The 22,946-nt window shown below is 44.5% G+C and overlaps 1 protein-coding gene across 1 annotated transcript; it reads right to left on the bottom strand.

Moving 5' to 3' along the window:
* Nucleotides 1-2,756: 2,756 nt before the first annotated feature.
* Nucleotides 2,757-20,391, bottom strand: ENC1 (ectodermal-neural cortex 1). Its single transcript, XM_028749323.2, has 3 exons — nt 20,026-20,391; nt 11,691-13,492; nt 2,757-6,413 (listed from the first exon to the last, which is right to left on the bottom strand). Exon 2 carries the CDS (start codon nt 13,478-13,480, stop codon nt 11,711-11,713), a length of 1,770 nt encoding a protein of 589 aa, XP_028605156.1. The 5' UTR covers nt 13,481-13,492; nt 20,026-20,391; the 3' UTR covers nt 2,757-6,413; nt 11,691-11,710.
* Nucleotides 20,392-22,946: the final 2,555 nt, after the last annotated feature.

Consider the following 22,946-nt stretch of genomic DNA (forward strand, 5'->3'; position numbering starts at 1 on the left):
GGGAGCTTTGTGTGCTTAACTCAGGTGGCACATGCATGCTTTGCATGTAGAAGAGCATCAGTTCAATCCTTGCCAGGGTTGGCAGGGTAGGGAAGGTCCTGTGTCTAAGACCTTGGAGGACTGTTTCAGTCAAAAAAGATGTGGACCAGTGCAATGTGGACCAGGGAGTTGATTCAGTACAGGGTCCCTTCCAGCTCTACAGTTCTATGATTCTAAGACAGTCTGAGGTTGGGATGGAGGAGAAATTTAAAGATGAACTTACCTAATTCATCCTTTCTGAATCAAACACAGACAGTAACCCTTTAAATTTTGCACTTCTCCTGATCTTGCAGTGCAGCTGCCCAGCCAAGTGATGTGTACAAAAAATGGACATACTGTTGTAAAGTGTGCCTACAACATACAATAATATTTGGGGGGGGAGGATTGCTCCCAGAAATGTGTACATTAGTCAAAACTGCATACAAAAATGTGTTTACTAAGAGAAATTCACACCAAAATGCTGGTGAGTTTTCATGAGGATTATTTTAACTAACATTTGCAAATTGCTGCAGAAATATCGAGAACTGAACCAACAGGTTAGCCCATCCCTAAGTCAGAGGGCCGAGCTCCATGCAGTGCTAACTGTGGAGCCTGCAATCATGTTGTTGTCTTCCTTGTTTGATTGGGACAAGACAATTTTCATTGGTAATGCAGCATCTGAGAAGGTAGGCTTAACCCTCTCCATTGTCACCATGATCACAATGAAAATCCACCCCACCCCACCCCCACCCCGTGCTGCAGTTAGGCTTAGAAGGAAAGACTTCATTGGCACCAGTGGTTTTGCTTTGGCCATGGCCACTTCTGGCAAGTGGGCATCAGAGGGTTGCCCTGTAGTGAAGGTAGCCACCCCTGGCCTAGGGATGAAGTATGCCCCCATTGTACATTGACCCAAGGATTGGCCTTGGCTTGTTCTTGATGTTACCTCTGTTCTGTTTGGCACAACACATTGCTGCCATCAAGCCCTTGACCTGGACCAATTATAAGGAGCACGTGATTCCCAAGTTGCAACAGCTGCACTGGTTGCCAGTCCATTTCTGGGCACAACTCAAAACGCTGGTTATGACCTATAACAGAGTCTTTTAATATGTCTGTAGGGTGGCAACACGAGAATGGGCCTTTTCTGCAGTAGCTCCTAATTTGTGGAATACTTTCCCCAGGGAGGTTCGCCTGGCGCCTTCATTATACATCTTTAGGCACCAAGCAAAAATGTTCCTCTTCAACCAGACCTTTAGTCAACTAGCATCCTATAAAATTTTAAATGTGTTTATGGGAGGGGGAGGGAGGCTGTTGGCTTGTTTTGTTCTTGTTTTTATTATGTATTCTGTGTATTTAGCTTGTATTTTTATGCTGCAAACCACCCGGAGAGCTACAGGTGAGGGGCAGTATACAATTTAATAAATAGTAATCATTTATTAATAAAAACTCATATGTAGAAATATGGGAAGAAATTGCACCTCAGAAGGCTTAAAATAACAGCCTCCTGTAACATTAGAATACTCTGCATGTTTCAGTGTGCAGTCTTTAGCTCTTCAAATGTTTATGTGATCACATTTATGATTCCTGAGAACCTGAACATTGTTTTTGTTGGTTTGTTGTTGTTTTAAACAAAAAGAGTGTCCTTCAAAATAAGGGTACTTAAGAGTTGATCTCCCTTCTTTCATTTAAAAATAAATAAATCCCAAAGGCCTCCCTAACCAAAATTAAGTACCGGTAACTTTCAATCCAAAATTAAGTGTATTTGAACTACGTGAAATTTCATTCAGAAATAAATTAAGACATTGGGACTCAAAACATACCTATCTTTGACTGGATTTCACAGTTTGTTAACCCAAAGACTAAGAATGCTTTTGAAGTTCAACTCATCCAAATTTCTCCCTGGACTTTAGTGTTTTGAATTTCTTGGTCTCTTATTTCTGCACTGCCACCAAGGCTTTCAGAATTTACCATAGCTTAGTTGATTATTTCCAAATTTTTAACATAATGCAGTGCATGCAGTTTACCGCAGCTTTCTGTTCCTTTATGTCTTATCCACCACCACCCCACTGTAAAAAACAAAAACCAACCACATCTATATGATTACATCAAGATTACTGTGTCATAACGCTGACTTTGCCATTTCCTGAACAGATTATCCCATGATGGCATCAGAATTCTTTTTGTAGTTTTACCTGTGTGCTTGCATGAATACATAAAACAACGTAAAAAAAAGTGGATTTGCAGAAGAGCCAATGATCAGAAAGGGGCCCATCCCTGATTTGGACTCGATGAGTGCTAAGGAAATAGGAAACTCAACGTTATTTACGACACATTAAAAACTAAAAGGCATGCATTTTATAGAAGCCCACATTATCTTTTTTTTCCCTTCTCCCCCTCAGGAATAATACTGCAGGATTTGACTTGCATAATTTCCTTCTGAAGTAATATCAGTCACTAAGCCATGCTTCAAGAGCTATGGGGCAGGGGGATTTTTACAAACTCTTGCATTTCCTGTCCACAGAGCTGTCTTAAAGCTCCTGTCATTTTAGCTGTTGAACTTTCAGAGCTAGTTCATAGCAAGAGTGACAGGACAGGACAAAGGGGAGCATTCCAAGTGTAACTGAAGCAGACATTTAAAGGAAATCTGCAAGCTCCTTGTTGGAGATGCCTTGTTTTTTGTTAAGGTGAGTGTCTAAATGGACCCAAACATTTCTGCTAGTGAAATAAAACCTCAGGAGAACTTGTTCATTGAAGAGAAAATCTCTAATAATTTATTGACCTTCAGTTTCACATTGTGAAAAAAAAATGCAGTTTTACAAAACCTCAGAATGTAGTAGCAAACAAAGAGAGACAACATAGATATTTTACTTCTTCACTGGTACGGCTTTCCTCCCCCCTCCCCCACCCCCGTTTTTTTGTACGTGAACCGCATCTTCAATTGTCAGACAAGGGACACTATTCAGCTCTAATCACTCTTATTCAGACAGGTGTCAGGCCTAGAAAAAAGGGCCTACACAATTATACCAGAAGTGGTAGGCTGTCCTTTGTTCCACGTTTCCACAGCAACCAGCCCACAAAATAAGAACTTTTCTCGTCTTATGCCAAGGTTTTTGTGTGTACTCTGGTGTGAATTGCATTTCTCTCAGAAGTGTAGGGTGTTTTTCGGACTGGAATCGCCAAGTAGTAAGCCAGGATTCCCACGTCTATTCAAAGAGCGGGAACCCAAAATATTTGCCTGCAGGGCTAGGGGCCACCCTGGTTTTTTGTTTTCTTCAACCTAGGCCCAGGAATTAAACCCAAGGACTTGAAAGCAAACCACTGTTTTGAAATACAACTGTGGAGACTTCAGGCGCTTCAGGAAATTGGATGGTATTACAAAACAGATTTGTGTCATAAGCTAAACAGTTATAGAGAGAGCTGCTGCAGACAGGATTCTGTCACTTCCCTAAACAAAGGGTTTTGAGCCATTTACTCAAAACACCTTGGGAGTAATGCATGCCTGTGTTAAGTGAATGCAAAAACATGATTATAGTTCGGCAAGGCTTTACAGGTTACTTTTTCTTTTATGGGAGGACAGAGGCACTTCCAAACCAAAAGTGAGAGACAACCCTTGCATAAAGGGTTTGTGGTGGTAGACTTTATACAAACCAAATTTAAGTTTGGGTATTTTTTTGTTTGTTTGTAAAAGCAATGTTCTATAGCTTTCCCCAGGTTTTTAAGTCATCCACTATGCTTTACCTGAAAGAGAGTTTCCAATCTTTCACAATTTCTTACTAAACTTACTGGCATTTTATGTTGTTGCTGTGCATAAGAATCCTTTTCAGAGCCAACTTGAGCAGTGATTCTTAAACAAACAAACAGTAAATGCCAACAGCCCTTTCTAGAGCAGAGAGTGACCTGCAGCAAATCTTATCACCTGTCCTACTGCACCCCAGTGCAGCTGTCCTGAGGGTACTGGCCCTCAATAGCCAATACACTGAAAAATGATCGATGGCATTTAGGAACACTTTCATTTTTCCTCCACCCCAGGCACTCGGTACATTTGAATCAAAGTTTGAAAAGAGTTTTGTTCTAGAATCCACTCAAACAGCCTCCCTTGATACAGCTGTAATACCTGAAAATGTCAAAGCTGGTCAAAAACATGCAAATCAAAACAGTGGTCTGCAAATCAAACTTTATGGTGCATACTGTTCAGTGTTTCTTAAAAACCTTTCTGGCTAGCCATGCTAAGAACCACTACTCACTATTTGCAAAATTGCACACACACCCATTTCTCATTAAAGCGAATAGGAATACATAAGAAATGCACATAATTGAGTCTGCAGAATTAGCCTATGGCAGCATGAGAAGAGTATTAAGACTGATAATGCCATCCTAAACATACTTACTAAGAAGTAAGCCCCACGCAATGCAGTGTGGGTTTACTTCTGTGTAAGCACTCAAAGGAATGCAATGTAAGATTACTGTGTTTCCCATATGGTGAAGAGTGTGAAGAGTTGAGCTACATCATCATCATCATTATGTAGGCAGGCATCATCATCATCATAATTCCTTTTAGGCATGCATGCATGCATTTTAAAGTAATTTTGCTTATACAACATTAAGACAAGACAACCAATCACGATGAGGACTGGCAGCTTTACGCTGGTTGAGCTGCACCGATTCTCATGGATAGCACAACTAAAAGTCTGGCAAAGACACAAAGTGTGAAAAAACAAACAAACCAAGAATGGAATGGAATGATCAGGCTTGAAAGTAAAAACTAAAAAAATAAATTCCAGGGGATGGGACTTTGATCGGGATCCTATGTGATGCTTCCAGATACTATGCATTTGAAAGCTTAACTTGCTAATTAATGAAGGAATTATTATTATTATTATTATTATTATTAAACCAATGCTTGAGCAACTTTTCTCCTTTGTCATCCTAACAATCATGCCAAACCTTGTAAGACACTGATGGTGTGTGTGTGTGTGTGTGTGTGTGTGTGTGTGTGTGTGTACAATTCAAATTCAAAAGTGGATGGACAAAGAGACGGTGTTAATTTTAAAAAATAAAGGAGAGGAAAAAAACGCTTCCCCACTTATTTTGCTGTGTATCTCTGAATCGAAAATACTTCCCACAGTTGGATGAAGTGGGTCCATAGTAGACATCCCATCGGCTAACTTTAAATAAATAAATAAACAAAAATAAAATGTTGGATAATGCCATGAACAGGGCTCTGTGTAAATTAATTCTGCAGGGGCTTTCCACACACACCCCTTTTCCAGTAGCGATGAGGCTGCACAAGAAGAAAACTGTTAAGTGACAGTGGCTACTTCCAGATGAGTTCCTTCCAAAAAAAGAAAAGGTAACGCTAGGCAAATCAAGTGTAACAGGGATACCACTGGCAAGCCACGCAAAACAGTGGCCTGAGAAAGTGACCTCCATGGCTTCCTCCTTCAGTATACGTGTAATTTAAGATGCTACCTTGTAATCCTTCAATTTCCTTACCTCATTTCTCCTCTCCCCAAATATTACTCAGCACTTTTTCTTCTTGTGCAGCACAGCAAGTCACGAGACCACAGAATGTGCAAAACATACGATTCACATAAGCCCTTAAAAGACAACTGTAGGCATCGTTCCCTCCGCATGCAAGCACTGAACAATAAATAGCTATATCTACAACAAGTAACAATTTAAGAGTAGGACAGTCGTAATTAATAAATACAAGAGGAAATCAAATGCGTGGGGAGTGGGGAAAATTTGAGTTATTTCCCTTCGCCCACAAAATGCTGCAAAAAACCTCCTTTTTTTCTCTCTTTTTTAATAGGTGTGCTGCTCCTTAGCAAGTAGAAGGTCACTCGCTGCAGCTACAACAATGCAGCTCAGCAATTTGAACCGATGCTCCAGGCACTGCCTAAGAGAACAAGCCCTTCCCTGTGGCAGGGGATACAGCTGCATCTTCATTCACAAAGACATCTTGCTGCTCCAGACCTGGCCCATTTCCTCAGCAGCTGCTGCTGACACTTCAAGCTGTCACAAAGGAGAGGTGACAACCATTTCAAATTTTGCACACAAACAGCAAAGTCCATGAAAATTGAGGGTTTGTGCTGTGTTGTGCAGCTCTGAAAAGTTCAGCTTCCCCCCGCTTTGAAGGGCTGATTAAACTTGACATTAATCCACAATTACTAACACAGGGATCAGATCATAGGTTCATTCATTCATAGTTAAACTATGTGCTGATATACTGAAGACAAAATATTCTCCCTCCCATTCCTTCATTTCCAGCTTTTTAAGAATTTAGAAGGTGCAGAATATTTTCTTCAAACTCAAAATAAAAAGGAACAGTTTTTTTCTTCTTCATTAAAGCTGCTTCTCCACAGTTCCAACATTTCTTCACCAAATAATGGAACAAGCTAAAAGAAAGAAATAAAAAGGAAGGAAGTTTAGAGGGATTCGATGAAACAACATACCATAAGACTTTCAATCCCAGGCCTTGTTTATAGAAAATGCTGTTGCCTTTTTTAGAACTTGTCCAATAAGCAGCAGCCGATAGCTCACAGACTACAAATATCAAAGTTATATAGACTCCAGTTAGGCCGCAAACCTATGCAAATTTACCTGGGAGTAAGTCTCATTCAGCTTAATGAGTCTTATATCAGAGTAAACATGTATAGGATTGCACTGTTAAGCATTCCTTCTGAGAGCATTCACAGCAAAGGTTTCTGCCTAATACAGTGGTACCTTGGGTTAAGTACTTAATTCATTCCAGAGGTCCGTTCTTAACCTGAACTGTTCTTAACCTGAGGCACTACTTTAGCTAATGGGGCCTCCTGCTGCCGCCACCACACAATTTCTGTTCTCATCCTGAAGCAAAGTTCTTAGCCCAAGGTACTATTTCTGGGTTAGCGGAGTCTGTAACCTGAAGCGTATGTAACCCAAGGTACCACTGTATAAGTAACACGAGGGGGGGGGGTTCAATTTGATTGATTGATTGATCCAGTATGGAACTCTCCTGTGAGCTGCATGAACAGATAATGTGACAGAGACAGAATAAAAATTCATGTAATGTAAAGTTGCTGGCAGAAGTAGCAAGACAGTCATTTTGGTCATGAGCCAAATCAAACTAGCCAAGGAGAGGGGGGGGGGGAGCCAGCCTGTTGGAAAGAAAATCTCTAACCAATGCCCTCTGTTAACCATGGAGAATCCTGAATAGAATTGATTCAGCATATGAATGGCAGACATATTAATCCCCTTATTTAAAACGTTTCTGCTATTCATTATGTCAGAACTCTGCTTTGCTGTGCTTTGTCATGTGACAATGTAGTATGCTTCAATGCCTCTGCACTGAAGCCTTCTCCCCATCCCCAACCCCCGTGCGTTGATTATGCAGCGCAAAATATTGGCTTTGGACCCGGCCGGGTTTTTTTGGCGTCCAGACTCCACCTTCTCACTTCATTATTATGCTCCGAGCCAGTTTTCAAACCAGGCACCATGCTGGTTTTTAAAGTAGCAATTAATAGCTCTGCCAGAATGTATGAGGCAAAGTTTGATGGGATTTCCGCTGGGGTAATTGCAGAACTGCTCCAGTTAACTTGGTGCGACTGATTTGAATGTACATGTGTGTTACTGAAAGCTCAAGTCAACCTTAAACTAAAAGCACTGTACTAGAACCGCAGTACAGAAGAGCGCATTCAGGATAAATCTGCAGCCCTAGCTCATCGCCTCTTGCAGATTAAAGATACAGCCCCTTCATTATTTTTGAAATATTTCCTGCTGATCAGAGTCTTCTACGCATTCTTGTGCCTGGTGTGTCATTCCCCACCCCTCAACTTCCACTCCAGCCACTGAAACCAGTATTCACATTTTTGTGGGGGGTGGGATAGGGTCCCCTGCTCCAGAGCCTACAAGTCTGAGAGAAGAGACAAAGCACACTTAAGATCTTCCTAACTGCTGTCAGGCTGGGGCCACACAACACCATGAAAACAGAGCGCAATCAGAAGCAATTTCCTTTCTGTCCCTCCCTCCCACTGAGAAAGCAGCAGGAGACAGTAAAAAAAAGAAGAAGAGAAGAGATCTATTTGCTGGATGTATATGCAGCCCTAGAGACTGAATTCTACAGTTATCTTAATGCATTACAGAAGCTAAGGAATGGCTTTGTGTCTACAGAGTGTATGGGAGAGCAGATATCCGAGATGGGCAGCACAGCAAGCAAATTTGCTCTGTGCCCTTGCTAACATGAAAGGGCAGTCCTCTGATTATGTACACGATACCCATTTGTTTTATTACGGTTGTTATTTTTAGAACAATTCGGGGAAATCTTGAAAGACCGCATCACTGTCTCTCTGGGGACAATTTGGAGTGAAGGATTTGTTACTCGCAAGATAATCACATCCATGGCCGCTAAAACAATAGACTACAAATAGCGTGATCTGAAGAAACACTACTGCACTCTAGGAAGGTTGATGTGATTTTTGTTGTTGCTGCTGTTGCTATTGTTATTTTGCTTAATTGTTTTAGTCAAGGGACAGTCACAATTATCATCTTTGGAATGCAGGTTATTCTCAAATACAAGTGATATCAGTGAATGGTCTGAGAGCATCTATAGGCCAATGGTTGAGAACCTCAAGCGTGCAGGTTCCCCACTATGAGTTCTTTGGAATTAAGGCTGTGATCCTGCAACCATATTGGCTGGTGTTTCTACACTTCGGTGGCCCAATTTGCAATAGTTTTTATTGCTATGTCTAATGGCGCTCCTTGTTTGCTATTTACTATGTTACAGAGGCAATAGTTTGTCCAACTTTTATTGCAAAAACCACTTAGCTAGTTCCTTTTAATCTACCCATCAATTGTAACTTTCACAAGGAAAGAATATCAAAGAGTCTTTACAACCTGGCTGGCTTTACAGGCCTATTATGCAGCTTCCAACTGTTGGAAGAAAATACAGTGCAAGCATCTTGTAGCATGAACTGCATTTCTCAGACTACCGTATTTTTCGCACCATAGGGCGCACCGGACCATAGGGCGCACCCAGTTTTTTTGGGGGGAAATAAAGGGAAAAAAATTATTTCCCCCCCAGGCGCGGGGCTGGGGGAAGCTCGAGCTTCCGCCGACCCCAGCCCCCAAACAGGCAGCTCTCTGCAAGTGGTGGGAGCGCTCCCGCTGCTTGCTGAGAGGTGCGCGAAGCCTGGACGTGCTGAGCTGAGCGTGCGCAGGCTTCAGCATGCAGGCAAGTCTCCGCAAGCAGCGGGAGCGCTCCCGCTGCTTGCGGAGAGGTCCGCGAAGCCTGGACGTGCTGAGCTCAGCGCACGCAGGCTTCAGCATGCAGGCAAGTCTCTGCAAGCAGCGGGAACGCTCCCGCTGCTTGCGGAGAGGTCCGCGAAGCCTGGACGTGCTGAGCTCAGCGCGCGCAGGCTTCAGCATGCAGGCAAGTCTCTGCAAGCAGCGGGAACGCTCCCGCTGCTTGCGGAGAGGTCCGCGAAGCCTGGACGTGCTGAGCTCAGCGTGCGCAGGCTTCAGCATGCAGGCAAGTCTCTGCAAGCAGCGGGAACGCTCCCACTGCTTGTGGAGAGGTCCGCGAAGCCTGGACGTGCTGAGCTCAGCGCGCGCAGGCTTCAGCATGCAGGCAAGTCTCTGCAAGCAGCGGGAACGCTCCCGCTGCTTGCGGAGAGGTCCGCGAAGCCTGGACGTGCTGAGCTCAGCGCGCGCAGGCTTCAGCATGCAGGCAAGTCTCTGCAAGCAGCGGGAACGCTCCCGCTGCTTGCGGAGAGGTCCGCGAAGCCTGGACGTGCTGAGCTCAGCGCGCGCAGGCTTCAGCATGCAGGCAAGTCTCTGCAAGCAGCGGGAACGCGAAGCCTGGAGAGCGTGAGGGGTCGGTGCGCACCGACCCCTCTCACTCTCCAGGCTTCAGCGAAAGCCTGCATTCGCACCATAGGACGCACACACATTTCCCCTTCATTTTTGGAGGGGAAAAAGTGCGTCCTATGGTGCGAAAAATACGGTACTTACACTGGAGTAGCCTCACTGCTAGTTAATAACCAAGTCTGGGTTTTGTTGTTGTTGTTTTTAATGATTTTTTAAAGCCAACAGACAGCTATGAATTGTATTGGGCTGCACACATCCCAGGGAAAAAGGAAAAACACCCACACTTGGGTGTTGGAAGTACTAGTTAACTTAGAAGTAAGCCCCTCTGCACTGATTTCCAAGCAAGTGTGCTTAGGATTGCAAATTTACCTTAAAATATATTTTACCACTTTGGAACAGCAAAAGACAGTGATAGGAGGCTAACTGTTAAGAAAAGGCTATGTTTTGAGGAAGCTTCACTGGCATTTCAAAATTGGAGAAAAAAAGGGGGGGAAATGTTTGCACCAGCAAGAGAACAGTACAAGCACCTGCATGACCAAGCTGAAATTCAGAGTTGCTTGTAGGCAGATGCCATTCCGTTGAAGTCACCAGCAATGCACCTGCCCACATCATCAGGTGAGAACTTGGGCCGCTGCACTGTACTATAAAGTAGAATTTATGGGCTTTGGAACGCTCTGAGTTTGCAGACCAAATTATCACTTGAACCAAATGGCATGTCTTCTTTTAAGCATAAGGTCAGCGTGATTCACCATCGGGCACAGGAACTAAACTCTTTTTTTCCTTCACAAGCAGAAGCTTTCTACTTAAATGTTATAAATAGTCCTGTTTCCACCAAGTTCAACTACCTAAGCCCACAGCTTTTCCCTTTGATGTTCTATACCAAATGTATTTTCGAAAATGTAGTCCATGCAAACAGATGAAGTTGCTTATTTATACTTTAAGAAGAAGAGAAGAAGAGGAGTTTGGATTTGATATCCCGCCTTTCACTCCCTTTAAGGAGTCTCAAAGCGGCTAACATTCTCCTTTCCCTTCCTCCCCCACAACAAACACTCTGTGAGGTGAGTGGGGCTGAGAGACTTCAGAGAAGTGTGACTGGCCCAAGGTCACCCAGCAGCTGCATGTGGAGGAGCGGAGACGTGAACCCGGTTCCCCAGATTACGAGACTACCGCTCTTAACCACTACACCACACTGGCTGTACAACAACTATCCTGCTTGCTCCATGATTGCAAATATATTTCCCTGCAATTAGTCAATTTAACTTATTTCCAGATAGTGTAGTTAGTAAAGCAGTAATAGGAGTTGTAACAGGAGTCTAGTAGATAATTTCATGAATAAGCTAAATCTCATGTAGTTCAGACAATGCTATCCAGTATCAGGGGGGAAAAGTTTTGATATTTTCATTTCTATATCTATGTGCAAGCGGTCTCCAACTACCCTCAAGTACATACTTGCACAAAGGAAGATAACATGTGAAGCAAATAATCATAAATACATCCAAAAGCAATTCTTGTGCCATGAATTACTAATGGTTGTTATCTATGATTGACTAGTCCATCATTATATTGCCCACACAAATGCATAGCTGGGGACAATTAGGACTGCTCACAGTGCTGAACAAAACACCTTGCGCAAACTGATCTTATATTGCAAGCCAGTGAGGTTTAATTAAGACAGTGGGGTTCTATTCCTGATTCTGTCAACATGATATGGCATTGGCTGAATCACACCAGCCTTATTCCACTAACAAAAAGCATTATAATCATTTGAATCTCTTGAGCTTATGGGTAAGATATATAGCAACTTGTAACTTGCAGGTGTGGTTTCTTACCTGTATAGGCACCCATGCAGTTAAGAAGGGAGATGCTTCCATGTGCTCACAAATGCAGTGGGAATTAGGGAGTAGGGCACTGTGGTTATGCTGTTCCATACATCGAGAGTGGGGTCATAGCAATCTAGCGTCTTGCATCTCTGGATGCCAAAATATCCCCCAACAACATACAGCTTGTTTCCCGACGCTACTGCATGGCAGCTCATTCTCTTAGCTGTAACATCTCCCACTTTAGTCCACTGGTAAGTTTCACTGTTGAATTTATAAGCCGAGCATGCGGAGAATTCAGTATCTCCACCCATAATAAAGATCTGGTTGCCCAGAACAGCTGCAGCTGTGTATCGCCATGGCTGGGGGCAGGTGGCTGGTACTGTCCATCTGTTTTCGCAAAGGTCGTAACACTGAACTTTGGGGAGCTTATCATGGCTGACACTGGTACCGCCAAAGGCAAACAGCTTCAGCTTTGCACTGACTACAGCTGCATTGCTTACTCCTTCTCGAAGTGGAGCAACCATTGTCCATTTGTTGGTCACAGGATCATACTGTTCTACTTGCTTTAAGGATACTGAAGGAGAAGCTGGGAGGCAACCAGTGGCTGCTGTGTGCCCTCCAACAACATATAGACAATGTTTGAGTTCAGCAGAACCATGACCAAACCGAGCTACTAGCATGGGAGCAGCCTTGGACCACTCTTCATGAAGTGTATCATACACCCAAACATCTTTAGAGACGCCGTTTTCAGATCCCCGGCCACCTGTAATATAGACTTTACAGCCGATAGCGCATGCACTGAATTCTTTCCTTGGGCTTGGGATGTCAGCTTTGGGGATGATCTCCTTTGCTTTTTGGTCAACCAGGTACAACTTGTCACACATAAAGGTTTGTCCTCCTAAAAGAAATAGGGCATGGCCAGTTTTTCGAGGCCTCGCACACAAACTGGTGACGACACCGTCGTTCTGCAAAATCTTCAACTTGCACCTTATTGCTTCTTCAACAATCTCTTTGCTCTTCCTTTGCTTGGTGATAAGCTCCTCGGTAGCCACGTTCTCCATCAGATAGATGGCTGGCAAAAGAGCCAGTCTCACAGTCTGCAAAAGTTCTGGTAGATAACAGTAGCGTTTGTTCAGATCATAGTTAATCCAATTCATGGCAGACTCATACACCAGACGTTCATCTTCAGTCTCCAATTCTTCACTAGACAGGAGCTGCACAACCATGTCTTTTGGGAGCTGGAGAAAATCTTCGCTTTTGCTGATAGCCTGGAAGTTGCTAAGGCACATCCTCCAAGAGAGCTCATAGAGTTTGGTACACTGGTGAGCATCAGACAGAAGCAGCATGCCGAGGCAGTTAGTAGGATGGAGATTTTTCTCCAGGAATTCTGCACAAGCATCTCTGATGTCTTGAAACTCCAACATGTCTCCAGCCTCCAGAAGAGACTCAGCATTTTCTTCATTGATGATGACCCTTGAGGAGTATGCATAGTCCAGGAGAAGTTCTAGAACCTCTGGGTGGATGGAATTATGGAAGTTGACTTCACTGGCTTGGCTCTCCTTGAGTCCTCCACTGAACATGGCTTCAAAGTATCGACTGCAAGCAGCTAAGACAGCTCTATGGCAAGGGAATGACTTGCTCCCAGCATGGAGAAGCACATCCGTAAAAAGACGTTGTTGGCGCAGAAGGTTTAGATGAGTGAGAACGCTATCAGCATATGAAGATTTGTGGAACAGATATATGTTTATGGAGCCAGTGCTGGCTCTAGATTTGCGATTCTCATGCATGCTGACTGACATTTTCTTCCACACCTAAACATAAAAAAATACAGTTAAGTCTCAGGAGATAACAATGATGATGATATTCTCTTTTCCTCCACCGCCCACATCTTACAAAACGTAACCGAATTCTGAGCAAGAAGCTGAAGACACAGACTATTGAGCCTGTTTGTGTTTTTCTGATACAAATTTCTTGACTGGCATATTCTGAAAATTGTTGCTCAAGATAGCAGGTTTATCTTGGCAAACTAGATATCCTACTTTCATGGCAATATATGTTGGCACTGTAACTCAGAAAAGAGGGGAAAGAGACAGCTCTGATTTTTGTCACACCTCCCCAGTACAGAGCAGCTGATTCACCAAATATGCAGATACACATATTTAAAACATTGTTGTGCTTTGAATCATAGCAGGATGAGCAACAAGACACACTACATTCAGGAATGTAAAAATACTGCTTGGAGCACCAACATCCACAAATGAAACTCATTAAGATACTATCCTCATACAACCATTCCAAACACACCAAAAAGGTATGTAAAAGGAAAGACCGAAACCATGCCTAGCATATTTTACTTTCTGTTATGAGTAGCAGATATTCTAAGATGGCAAGCACTGTGATTTAATAATATGCTAAAACAAAATAGAGCCCGAGTTCTGGAGTATCCTTTAATTTTGAGAGCAAAAACTATTGCATTAATCTCAAGTGGGTTATGCCCTTGCGCATGTAAGTTCAGATTTGGTGACAAGGGATACAAGGCCATGGCAAGAGAGATCTATAAGCCAGCACCCTAACAAAATAGAGCCTTGCAGCCTGATAGGTCTTTATTAATGGTTCCAGGTTCAAGTCGAGACATTTTGCCCCATTAGGAAGACACATGAGATAGAGGAGGCTTTTGGGCACCAAGAGAACACAGGTAGGAGAGGAAGATTTAACACACCACAGCAAAAAGTTCTCTCACTCATAACATAACTGAGTTTAAAGTCCAGTGGGGTTGGGTCTACTTGCTGTGCAGGTCAGACCAGCTCTGATTCAAGTTTCATAGAAACAACCACAGCCCACAGAATAAGAGCCTAAGTAAGTCTTCACAGTCCAGAGGTAGGAGTGAAGGAAGTCTGGAGAGCAGAAAGTTATAATTTGCATGGCCTCCATGAAACTTTCCCACAAGACTAAGCCTGTCACCCAAGCAGAAAGTGTCAACAGAAGAAAGAGAAGCTGAACTATTCATTAATCTGCAGCTGGGTGATGAGTCAGATATGAAAGGACACCAGAAAGGACGCGGACAGTGACTTTTTTCCCCAGGGGGCACTCAAGAGTACGCAGTACTGGCACCTCTCCTTGTTGTTAAAGAGTGTGGCACTTACTTTAACAACTTTGGTGAATACCGGCACCTATTTTTATTGAAAAAAAGCACTGGACGTGACCATACCCTAGACATACATAAAGCTCAGGGAAAGTAGGTATGTTTCATAATACAGTATGTCCACAATGCTTGATTAGAAGCACAATGCCCTTGAGCAAAGGCAAAGAGCCGCTACAGGGGAGGAGACAGTCCACCAACCAACTCATATTTGAGTATTTAGTTGACATCTCTAACCTCTGGCCAGCAACAGTGGAGAAACGGCACCATCACGGCCCTAATGGACACACCAACTAGGGCACAAAATGGGAGGCCAGGCTAGGACAAGAGGTCCAGACTGGGCCCACAGTCATCCCATCATGATGACACCAGCACCAGCTCAACCGGCCTACCACTTGGGTAGGTGTATTGGGGGTGTTCTCTGCTAGTGGGGGCTCCTCTGCTGGTGGGGGGTACACCTTCACTGCACCCAAACCTCCTTCAACATGGCAGATCAGGGGTTTGGATTGCTCTGCAGGTTTTCCTTATTTGATATCACCTGATGGAGAAGGTGTTGGCTGTCATGCTAGCTTCTGAAGCCTCTGTAGTACAGGTGCTGCTCCCTGCTAAGCACTTGTGAAAATTGCTATGAGACTAGAACCTTTTCAAGCTTTACAGTCCAAACTTAATAATAATATTTACTCAGAACGAAGTTATCTTTGATTTGGGAAATAAAGCCTCAGTTTGAGGGGAAATCCATCAATGGGTCACCACAATGTACAGTCGGCACACCTCAGCATTACAGATGTGGCGTACCTTGATGGTGAAATATGCAGTAATCCTTTTATTACCTGGATTTGCAGCCTTCGTATGGAATGAACAGCCCTGCAAGTGAATTTCTGAGATACATCTTGCAAAGCAGTCGCATAATCTGCATGCTGAGTCTAATGTTTCACATTTCTCCATTAACATGGTACAGTGTGAGCAGTTAAGAAGAAAATGCAGACTCAGGCTGCAATCCTAAGCACAGTTACCGTGAAGTAAACCACATTGATTCTACTTCAGAGTAAAAATGTTTAAGATTGTGTTGTCTCACCATATATATCAAATTAGACACAGAGAATAAAATTGTTATTAGCTCTTACAGCTAAGCAAATTATCTGACAAACAATCATACATTAACCTGGCATTCAAAAGCCCCAAAAACTAATCTTGGATTACCATTTACCTCATTGCCTCAAGGAGTCCCCGGTATACCTACCGGAAAGTTAGATGATGTTATCACCCCCTGAGTTAGAATCATCAAGTGAAAACTTGCAGCTGGAACCTAATACGCACTGTGCAACTAGCCTAGTTTTTCCTTAGTGTTTATAATTTACTACTGCCAGACGGAGGAATCCCCCAAAACCTCTAAGGCCTAGCCACTGAACTCAGTTGGCATCATACATATAGAAGGAATCCATTCCTCATTTCAGCCTACTGCAGAAAATCATTACGATCTGAATCCAGATTTATGTCACCAGCAGAAAGCATGAGAAAAAGAAGCCTAAGAAATCTGAGATACCTGCTCAGATTAGGTAAGTAAGAAAGTTATCAAATCTGATCCTACAAATAATATTGACTTGACCTCTGCAGATAGGATCCTTTGCGCTTGTGAAACAAACTCTAGACAGGCCTACTACTCTACTCACATAAAAGTTTATGAAGGGATCAAACCTTCCTAAAAGTAGTCCTGGGCAGGAAGACAGAAAGTCTGTGGCTTAACACGCAGTGGCCTGGTTCGCATGACACACTAAGCCAAACCTTGGTTTAGTGAGCGTACACAAGTGTTCCCAGAGAGTAGCCACTTGGCTCCTCCTCTGTCCCTTTTGCTCTTGGCAAAAAAGCAAACCATGGCTACGGCTTGTGGCTAGTGATGAGAGAGCTCACCACACCTTGCGAAACCTGGGCTTAATTCAGTGCCAGCACAGGAGCAAAGGGGACAAGGAAAGAGCAAAGCAGCTGCGAGAGCCGGCACACTCACGTGCTCCTGCTAAGCCAAGGTTTTGCTTACTGTGCCATGCAAACCAGCTCAAACTTAAAATATACAAAAAGGAATACTTGAAGCTGCAGCAGGTCTGGTTCCATGTAGTACTTGTAAGTCAAGTCTCTCCAAGGTGTGGCTATACAGCATCACGTAAGAGGAGGTCCTTAACATGTAAGTTAAAAGCCTGAAGCTAAACAAGATAATGTCTCAAGTTTAAAAATTCCTCTGAGCAGAGATTAACAATTTGTAATCTGACAGCATTTGCATAAACGGAACAAAAGCAGGAAAGAGCACATCGATACAGATTGCTGAAGGTCACCTGCCAGTATGGTTTTTCAGCAATCCATGCCCTTGTAAAGGGGTGCTGTGTCAAGCTTTTGTGAATCCGAAAAATAATAAAACTGCAATTTCAGAAGAATTCTGAGCAGAACAAGTAAACCTGGATTTTTAAAAAAGCACACAACTTCCTTATGCTCACTTCCTTATACGCTTCTAACAATAACTCAAAATACACTGATACAAGAGTATCACTGTTATTTTTGAAATAATGCCTAAATAAATATTCCAATGCTTTTTAATACAATTTCATTACAGAGGGTTCTAAGAATGCAACAGAACCATGTTACGAAAAGTATGACCTTATGGCTAACTGGTTATCTCTCATATGGCTCCATCTCAACACATCTATTTCTATGAACTTCTGCTTATCTGGACATATGGGGGTGACCTACAGTCCACTAGAATAAGTCATTTTGCATTTAAAGCTATCCGTTGAAACACTTTGCTCCTTTGTTGCTGCAGATTACGCAAGCCACAAATATTTTAGCTAAGATAGCTTGGCAAAGACACTGAACAAAAAAGATGAGGCAACACCCTTCAGGTAATTCCCCCCCCCCCCATAAAATTAACAGCATGTAATCTGCACATAGTGCATCTCATACTGAAACACTGCTGCATTAATAGGAATTCAATAGGAAGCATATCAAAGCAACTACACAACTGACTGATGGCTCATGGTCCTCATTCTTAAAGCTTTCTAGAATGCAATAAATACTTTGCTGGACCAGACCAATCTAGTCTGATCTGTTTCCAGCACCAGCCTACAAACTACATAGCATTCAGATGATTCTGAAATCTCACATGCAAGTCATGGTGCCAATGGCTATTGCCTATTCATTGTTCCACAAACCCACCCACACACTCACACCCCTGTTATTCACAGATATATTGCCACTGAACAGGGAGGCTCCACATAGTCTCCAAAGAGAAACTGTGACAACTGGGAGTCTTGGCCAAATCAATGAGCAAATGAGCAGATTAAGAGTAGAGACAGGTAGAGACAAAACAAACATGTTACTAAAATGCTATCTCCAGTGACTATTCAATAATTCAGCTGAGTGTTTATTCATGAGTAACTTTTAAGAAACACACACTGGTAAGCACAGTCTAGCTGAAAGTCTCAGAGTTCTTTGGTGTTAGGATGAAATCTGGAAAAACTAAAGATCTGCACACACCTTGCTCTAAGCAGCTGATCCAATAAGGGTATCCCCTTACTAACTTTCTGTTTTTCATATGCAGCAATAATACCTTACCCAATGAAAAAGAAGATACCCTAAGGCTAAAATCTTCTTTTGCTTCCTGTGTGCAGCCCTCTCTCAAACTTCACAGGAGCTGCATGAGGGGTGGACTCAAGTTACTGTGAACTGCCTTGAGAACTGCGGGCGTAGGGCAGTATATAAATAAATAATAATAATAATAAGCAAATACTGATACAGTTCATCAATCTTTATCACATGTACTAATCTATGGTTAGGAAAATATTCAATTATATTGTTAAATAAACTGATTTTGGTTCACAAAGACCTCCTGGTCAGCGCAAAATATTAATCTTTTTCTGGTAAACAGAAATGCATAGCCATAGTTCAACGGTTCATACAAATACCTGTCACTATTCTATCATCTTATCAGGGTAGCAATAAACACAGTAATGCAGAAACAGATGAGCCGGCTTTCTTGAACCAGCACAGGAAGTTATTGTTTGGATAATATTTTGCATCGGGTTTTAAATATTCAAAATGAATAGGTAAATATATATATATATATTTACTTTTTAAAAGACCTCTCCATAGTGACCACAAGTGAAAAAGTGATTAACTAGGATTTTCCAATATCCTTTATTTTTAAGTTTTCTTTATTTCAGAAAACTTGAGCATAGTGGATAGAATCCCAGCTTCATAAAATTATATAGAACAGACACGCCTCCACCTCTTATTATTGAAATAAGATACTTCAAATTTCCCAGTGATTTGGAGAGAGAGAGAGAGAAGGGGGGAGGTTTCATGTTTCAATGGATCACGTTGTTACTTCGCGGTTCCGCCGATCAAAACACTTCTTGATTATGACGCCTGAAATGCTAAACATGTAGAGCCGACTTCCTCGCCTAACGTGCCCATTCAGCAGCTGCCTGGAGAGCAGCGCGCCATGTGCGTCTCTACGAAATACAAAAGCTCTGTCAACGGCTGCCTCACACTTCCCTCCGCTTTGAAGTGAAGCTTGGGGGGGTGGGGAGGGAGAGAGAAAAGCCAGAGCCATCTCTCGGAAGAGAGAGGAAGGAAGCAAGCAGCACACCCTCTGACCTTCCCTCTTCCTGTGGGACGGAAAGGCAGAAACGTGCCCTGTCTGCAACCCGGCTCCCTTTCTCTGCGCTGTATAAACAATTGTCCCCTCGGAACAAAACCCCAGGCGCATCACACACATACAGAGCTGCAGGGGGCGGGGGCCTCGATCCTACTTTCAAGTTCTACCTTCCGACACCGCCCTCCCTTCACTATCCCTCCATCCCATACTCGTGGATGCTGCTGCATCTGGGTGCTCACTCGGCGGTGCGCTCTGTGCATGCTCAAAAAGCGCACGTTGCAACCCTTCGCGAACGTGGGTCGCAGGGCTGAAAGCTGCAAATGCTAGGCGCCTCCGTCTGAATTCGGAGGGGCTTGCTTCCGAGTAAGCCTGCCCAGGCTCGGGCGGGCAGCATGCAAGGGCTGCCCGCTCGAGCAAGGCAGAAGAAAGTGGAACGTCGTCCGTCCGTCCATCTCCCCGCCCCCCCCCCCAATCCATTGATTGACCCGGCGCGCGCCGCTCCGGGCACCAGCAACCCTTACGCGACGCAACAGGTCGCAGGAAGAGGCTGGAGAGAAACTTACAGCCGGCGTTTCCTCGGGGACGCTCCCGTCCAGCCTTCCGAGACCGGGGCAGCTCACGGCATGGATACGAGGCCGGTCCTTCCTCGCCCCAGGTTCCGCCGGCGCCTTTCTCCCTCTGCGGTCGGGTTCTTCAGCCGCCTGCTCCCGAGCCAGGAGAGGCTGTCTTCGCTCTTCCAAGGTAAGGGACGCCGCGCCGCTCCTGCCTGGGCAGCTGCCTCAGAGCGTCTGAGGGAGACGCTGGCGGCGGCGGCGCTGCTGCAGGAACAGCAGGAGGAGGAGGAGAAAGAAGAGGAGGCGGTGGCGGCGAAGGAGGTGGGGCTGCGGCGCGCTGCCTGCCTCGCCTCGCGCTCCTGCTCTGGCCTCGGCTGGCGCGAGGGGAGAGCCTATAAAGGGGGCTGCCGGCGGGGAGCGCCGCCTATGCAAAGAGCGCCTGTGACACGCAGGGGGCGGGGAGGCCAGGCCGCCGAGAGGCTCCGGGAGGCGTAGGCAGGGTGTCCCGTTGGGGGCCGGCGGGCGGCGTGTGGGGAAGCCGGGAGGAGGGTTGCTGGCCGGGCTCCCGAGGCGGTTTCCTGCCAGCTGCGCTCGTGGTCGCTGCATGCAAAATGAAGGCGCACAAATCTCAAGGGCGCCTCTGTGGGGGGGGCGGGGGGATTCAGCGTTAGTCCCCAGTATATACAGAAAACTGAGGCAAAGGCACCCAATTTTAGAGTATATTTATGTTAAGTAATTTATACCAAAGGTAATTCATGAAAAAAGCCGCATGTGCCTGGGAGATTCTGTGGGAGGCTGCAAGGCCAGGAATCACAAGCGAGGAGAGCAGAGCTCAGGGAAATTTCCTCATCCCAGTATTGTCTACGACCTTCCTGCCCTTTAAATGTGGGGGTCCCGTGCTTTTTTTTCTTTTTAAAGTGCCAGTAATCACCATGAAGTTGTTACAATAAGTGCCACACTTTTAACTTGGGGAGGGGGGAAGGTGTGGGTACTGTGTACCCTTGAGTATCCCCAGAAAAATGCGCTACACAAGATGGCCATTTCTGACTTTTCAAAGCTTGAAAATCTTTGCATTTAAAGGGGGGAAGATCTGGGACAACACTGGGATCATGTGGACATTCCTGTATTAATGAGACAGGCAGGTGCAAAGCCACATATTCAGGTGTTGGACAGGGGCGTGGTGCACATCGCGAGGGCGTGGCAAACCACCTGTGGGGCGTGGCACACCACCCATGGGGCTGAGTGGTGCGTTCCCTGGGGGGTGTCGCCGATTGGGAGTAAGCATTTTGCCCCTCCCCTTTGGAATGGCACCCGGAGCGGACTGCCCCCCCATAATGCCCCAGAATGCTGGACTAGGTGGCCGGATCCAGCAGGGATCGTCTTATGTTATCATGTTACAATCTCATCCGTATGGGAGGGTGATATGTGCTGCCGCTGCAGTTTTGAAGAGTTAAAAGGTACGTTTCCCTATTTCTCTGCATCCTGGTATATTATAGGTTGCTTCCAGACAGGTGTTTATTGTGGGACTGGTACTGCTCTCGCATACACGCCCATGACACCAGCATCAAAATGCTAGGCTGTGTTTCATACCTTTTATATTCAGAGTCACAATTTTCACAGAAAATCAGGGTTTTTTTAAAAAAAAAGAAAACAGCAACACCACACCTGCTGCCAATGTCCCATTTGCAATTTCAGAATGGTAAGTTTGCAGTATTAAGCCCCCAGCTAGAAGCACCCATAGACATTTCAGTTGCCTCACAACTGGGGTAAGGGTAGGGCAGGATGCAATAATATTGTGCATTTCAAAAGTTTGTACAAAGCACTAGCAAAGGTGCAAGATCCTGCTGGTGGGTAAATATATATTGGAAGGTATATGCTTGAGGGTTTCCTATAGGCGTCTAGCTGGCCACTGTGGGAACAGGATTCTGGTACAAATGAGATTCAGCAGGGCTCTTCTTGTATTCTAGGTAAGCTCTTTAAGAGTGGGGGCATATCCGCACTATTACTTGTTTTTGCAGTTGTACTCACACAACACCTCAGCTTCCTGCAGTCCACATCAACAGTAGGTTTCAGCCAATTGTGGCACCTCTCCTCATTTACACAGTCAACAGAAGAGCTTGTGGCCGTCTGTGCAATTTGCATGGCTGGTCTTCCCCAGTTGTATTCTAGAGCACCAAACAGAGAGCACAGGGGTTGCTGTAGAGATGTAGCCTCTGGTACAAGTTCATTGCATAGCAACAACTTAAAATACAGCATATTGTTTAGTGGTAGTGAACTCAGTTCTCTGTGCAAGCTTGAGGCAATCCAAGGTTTGCAGAAACTCTTCAGGGGGGCGGGGAACAGCAAGCTTCTCAATGAATGCTGAGCAATGTGTGATCAGGAGCCACACAAATGCCTTTTGACTGTTGGAGGGGGATGAGAACCCACAGAATCAAGTAATGGAGTATCCTGGGAGAGGATGATGCTTGTTGGCTAGAACCCTAAATAGGAGCACTGCACACTGACGTTTTGTTGCAGGCTCTGCTTATTTATTTGTGATCTCCTCCCCTTCCTCCATGATGATCAGGGCAAGATGGTTGTTTACCCTCAAAAGATCTACTGTATGTTGCTTTCACTGCACCTCCTACTGCCTCTGCTTCAGGGGACTGACAGTGATGTATCCCTTTGCAGCTTGTAACTGATTGGTAATTATAAGATAATGTGGTAATAGTTCCCCCATGGTGAGTCCGAAGGCAGCAGGAGTTGCAGGAGGGTGGTTGTTGGGCTGTTGGCTATGCATGACACAATACATTGGGGGGGGGGGGAGAACAGGGAGTATCAATGCACCCCAAGAAGAGAAAACAGCAAAGAGAAGAATGCAGAATAAAGATTATCTCAGGAGCTTCTCGGATGAGAAACCATAAAAATGATGGTCATTCCCTTCCCATAAA

Source organism: Podarcis muralis, chromosome 11 (assembly GCF_964188315.1).
Source record: "Podarcis muralis chromosome 11, rPodMur119.hap1.1, whole genome shotgun sequence".
Taxonomy (NCBI): domain Eukaryota; kingdom Metazoa; phylum Chordata; class Lepidosauria; order Squamata; family Lacertidae; genus Podarcis; species Podarcis muralis.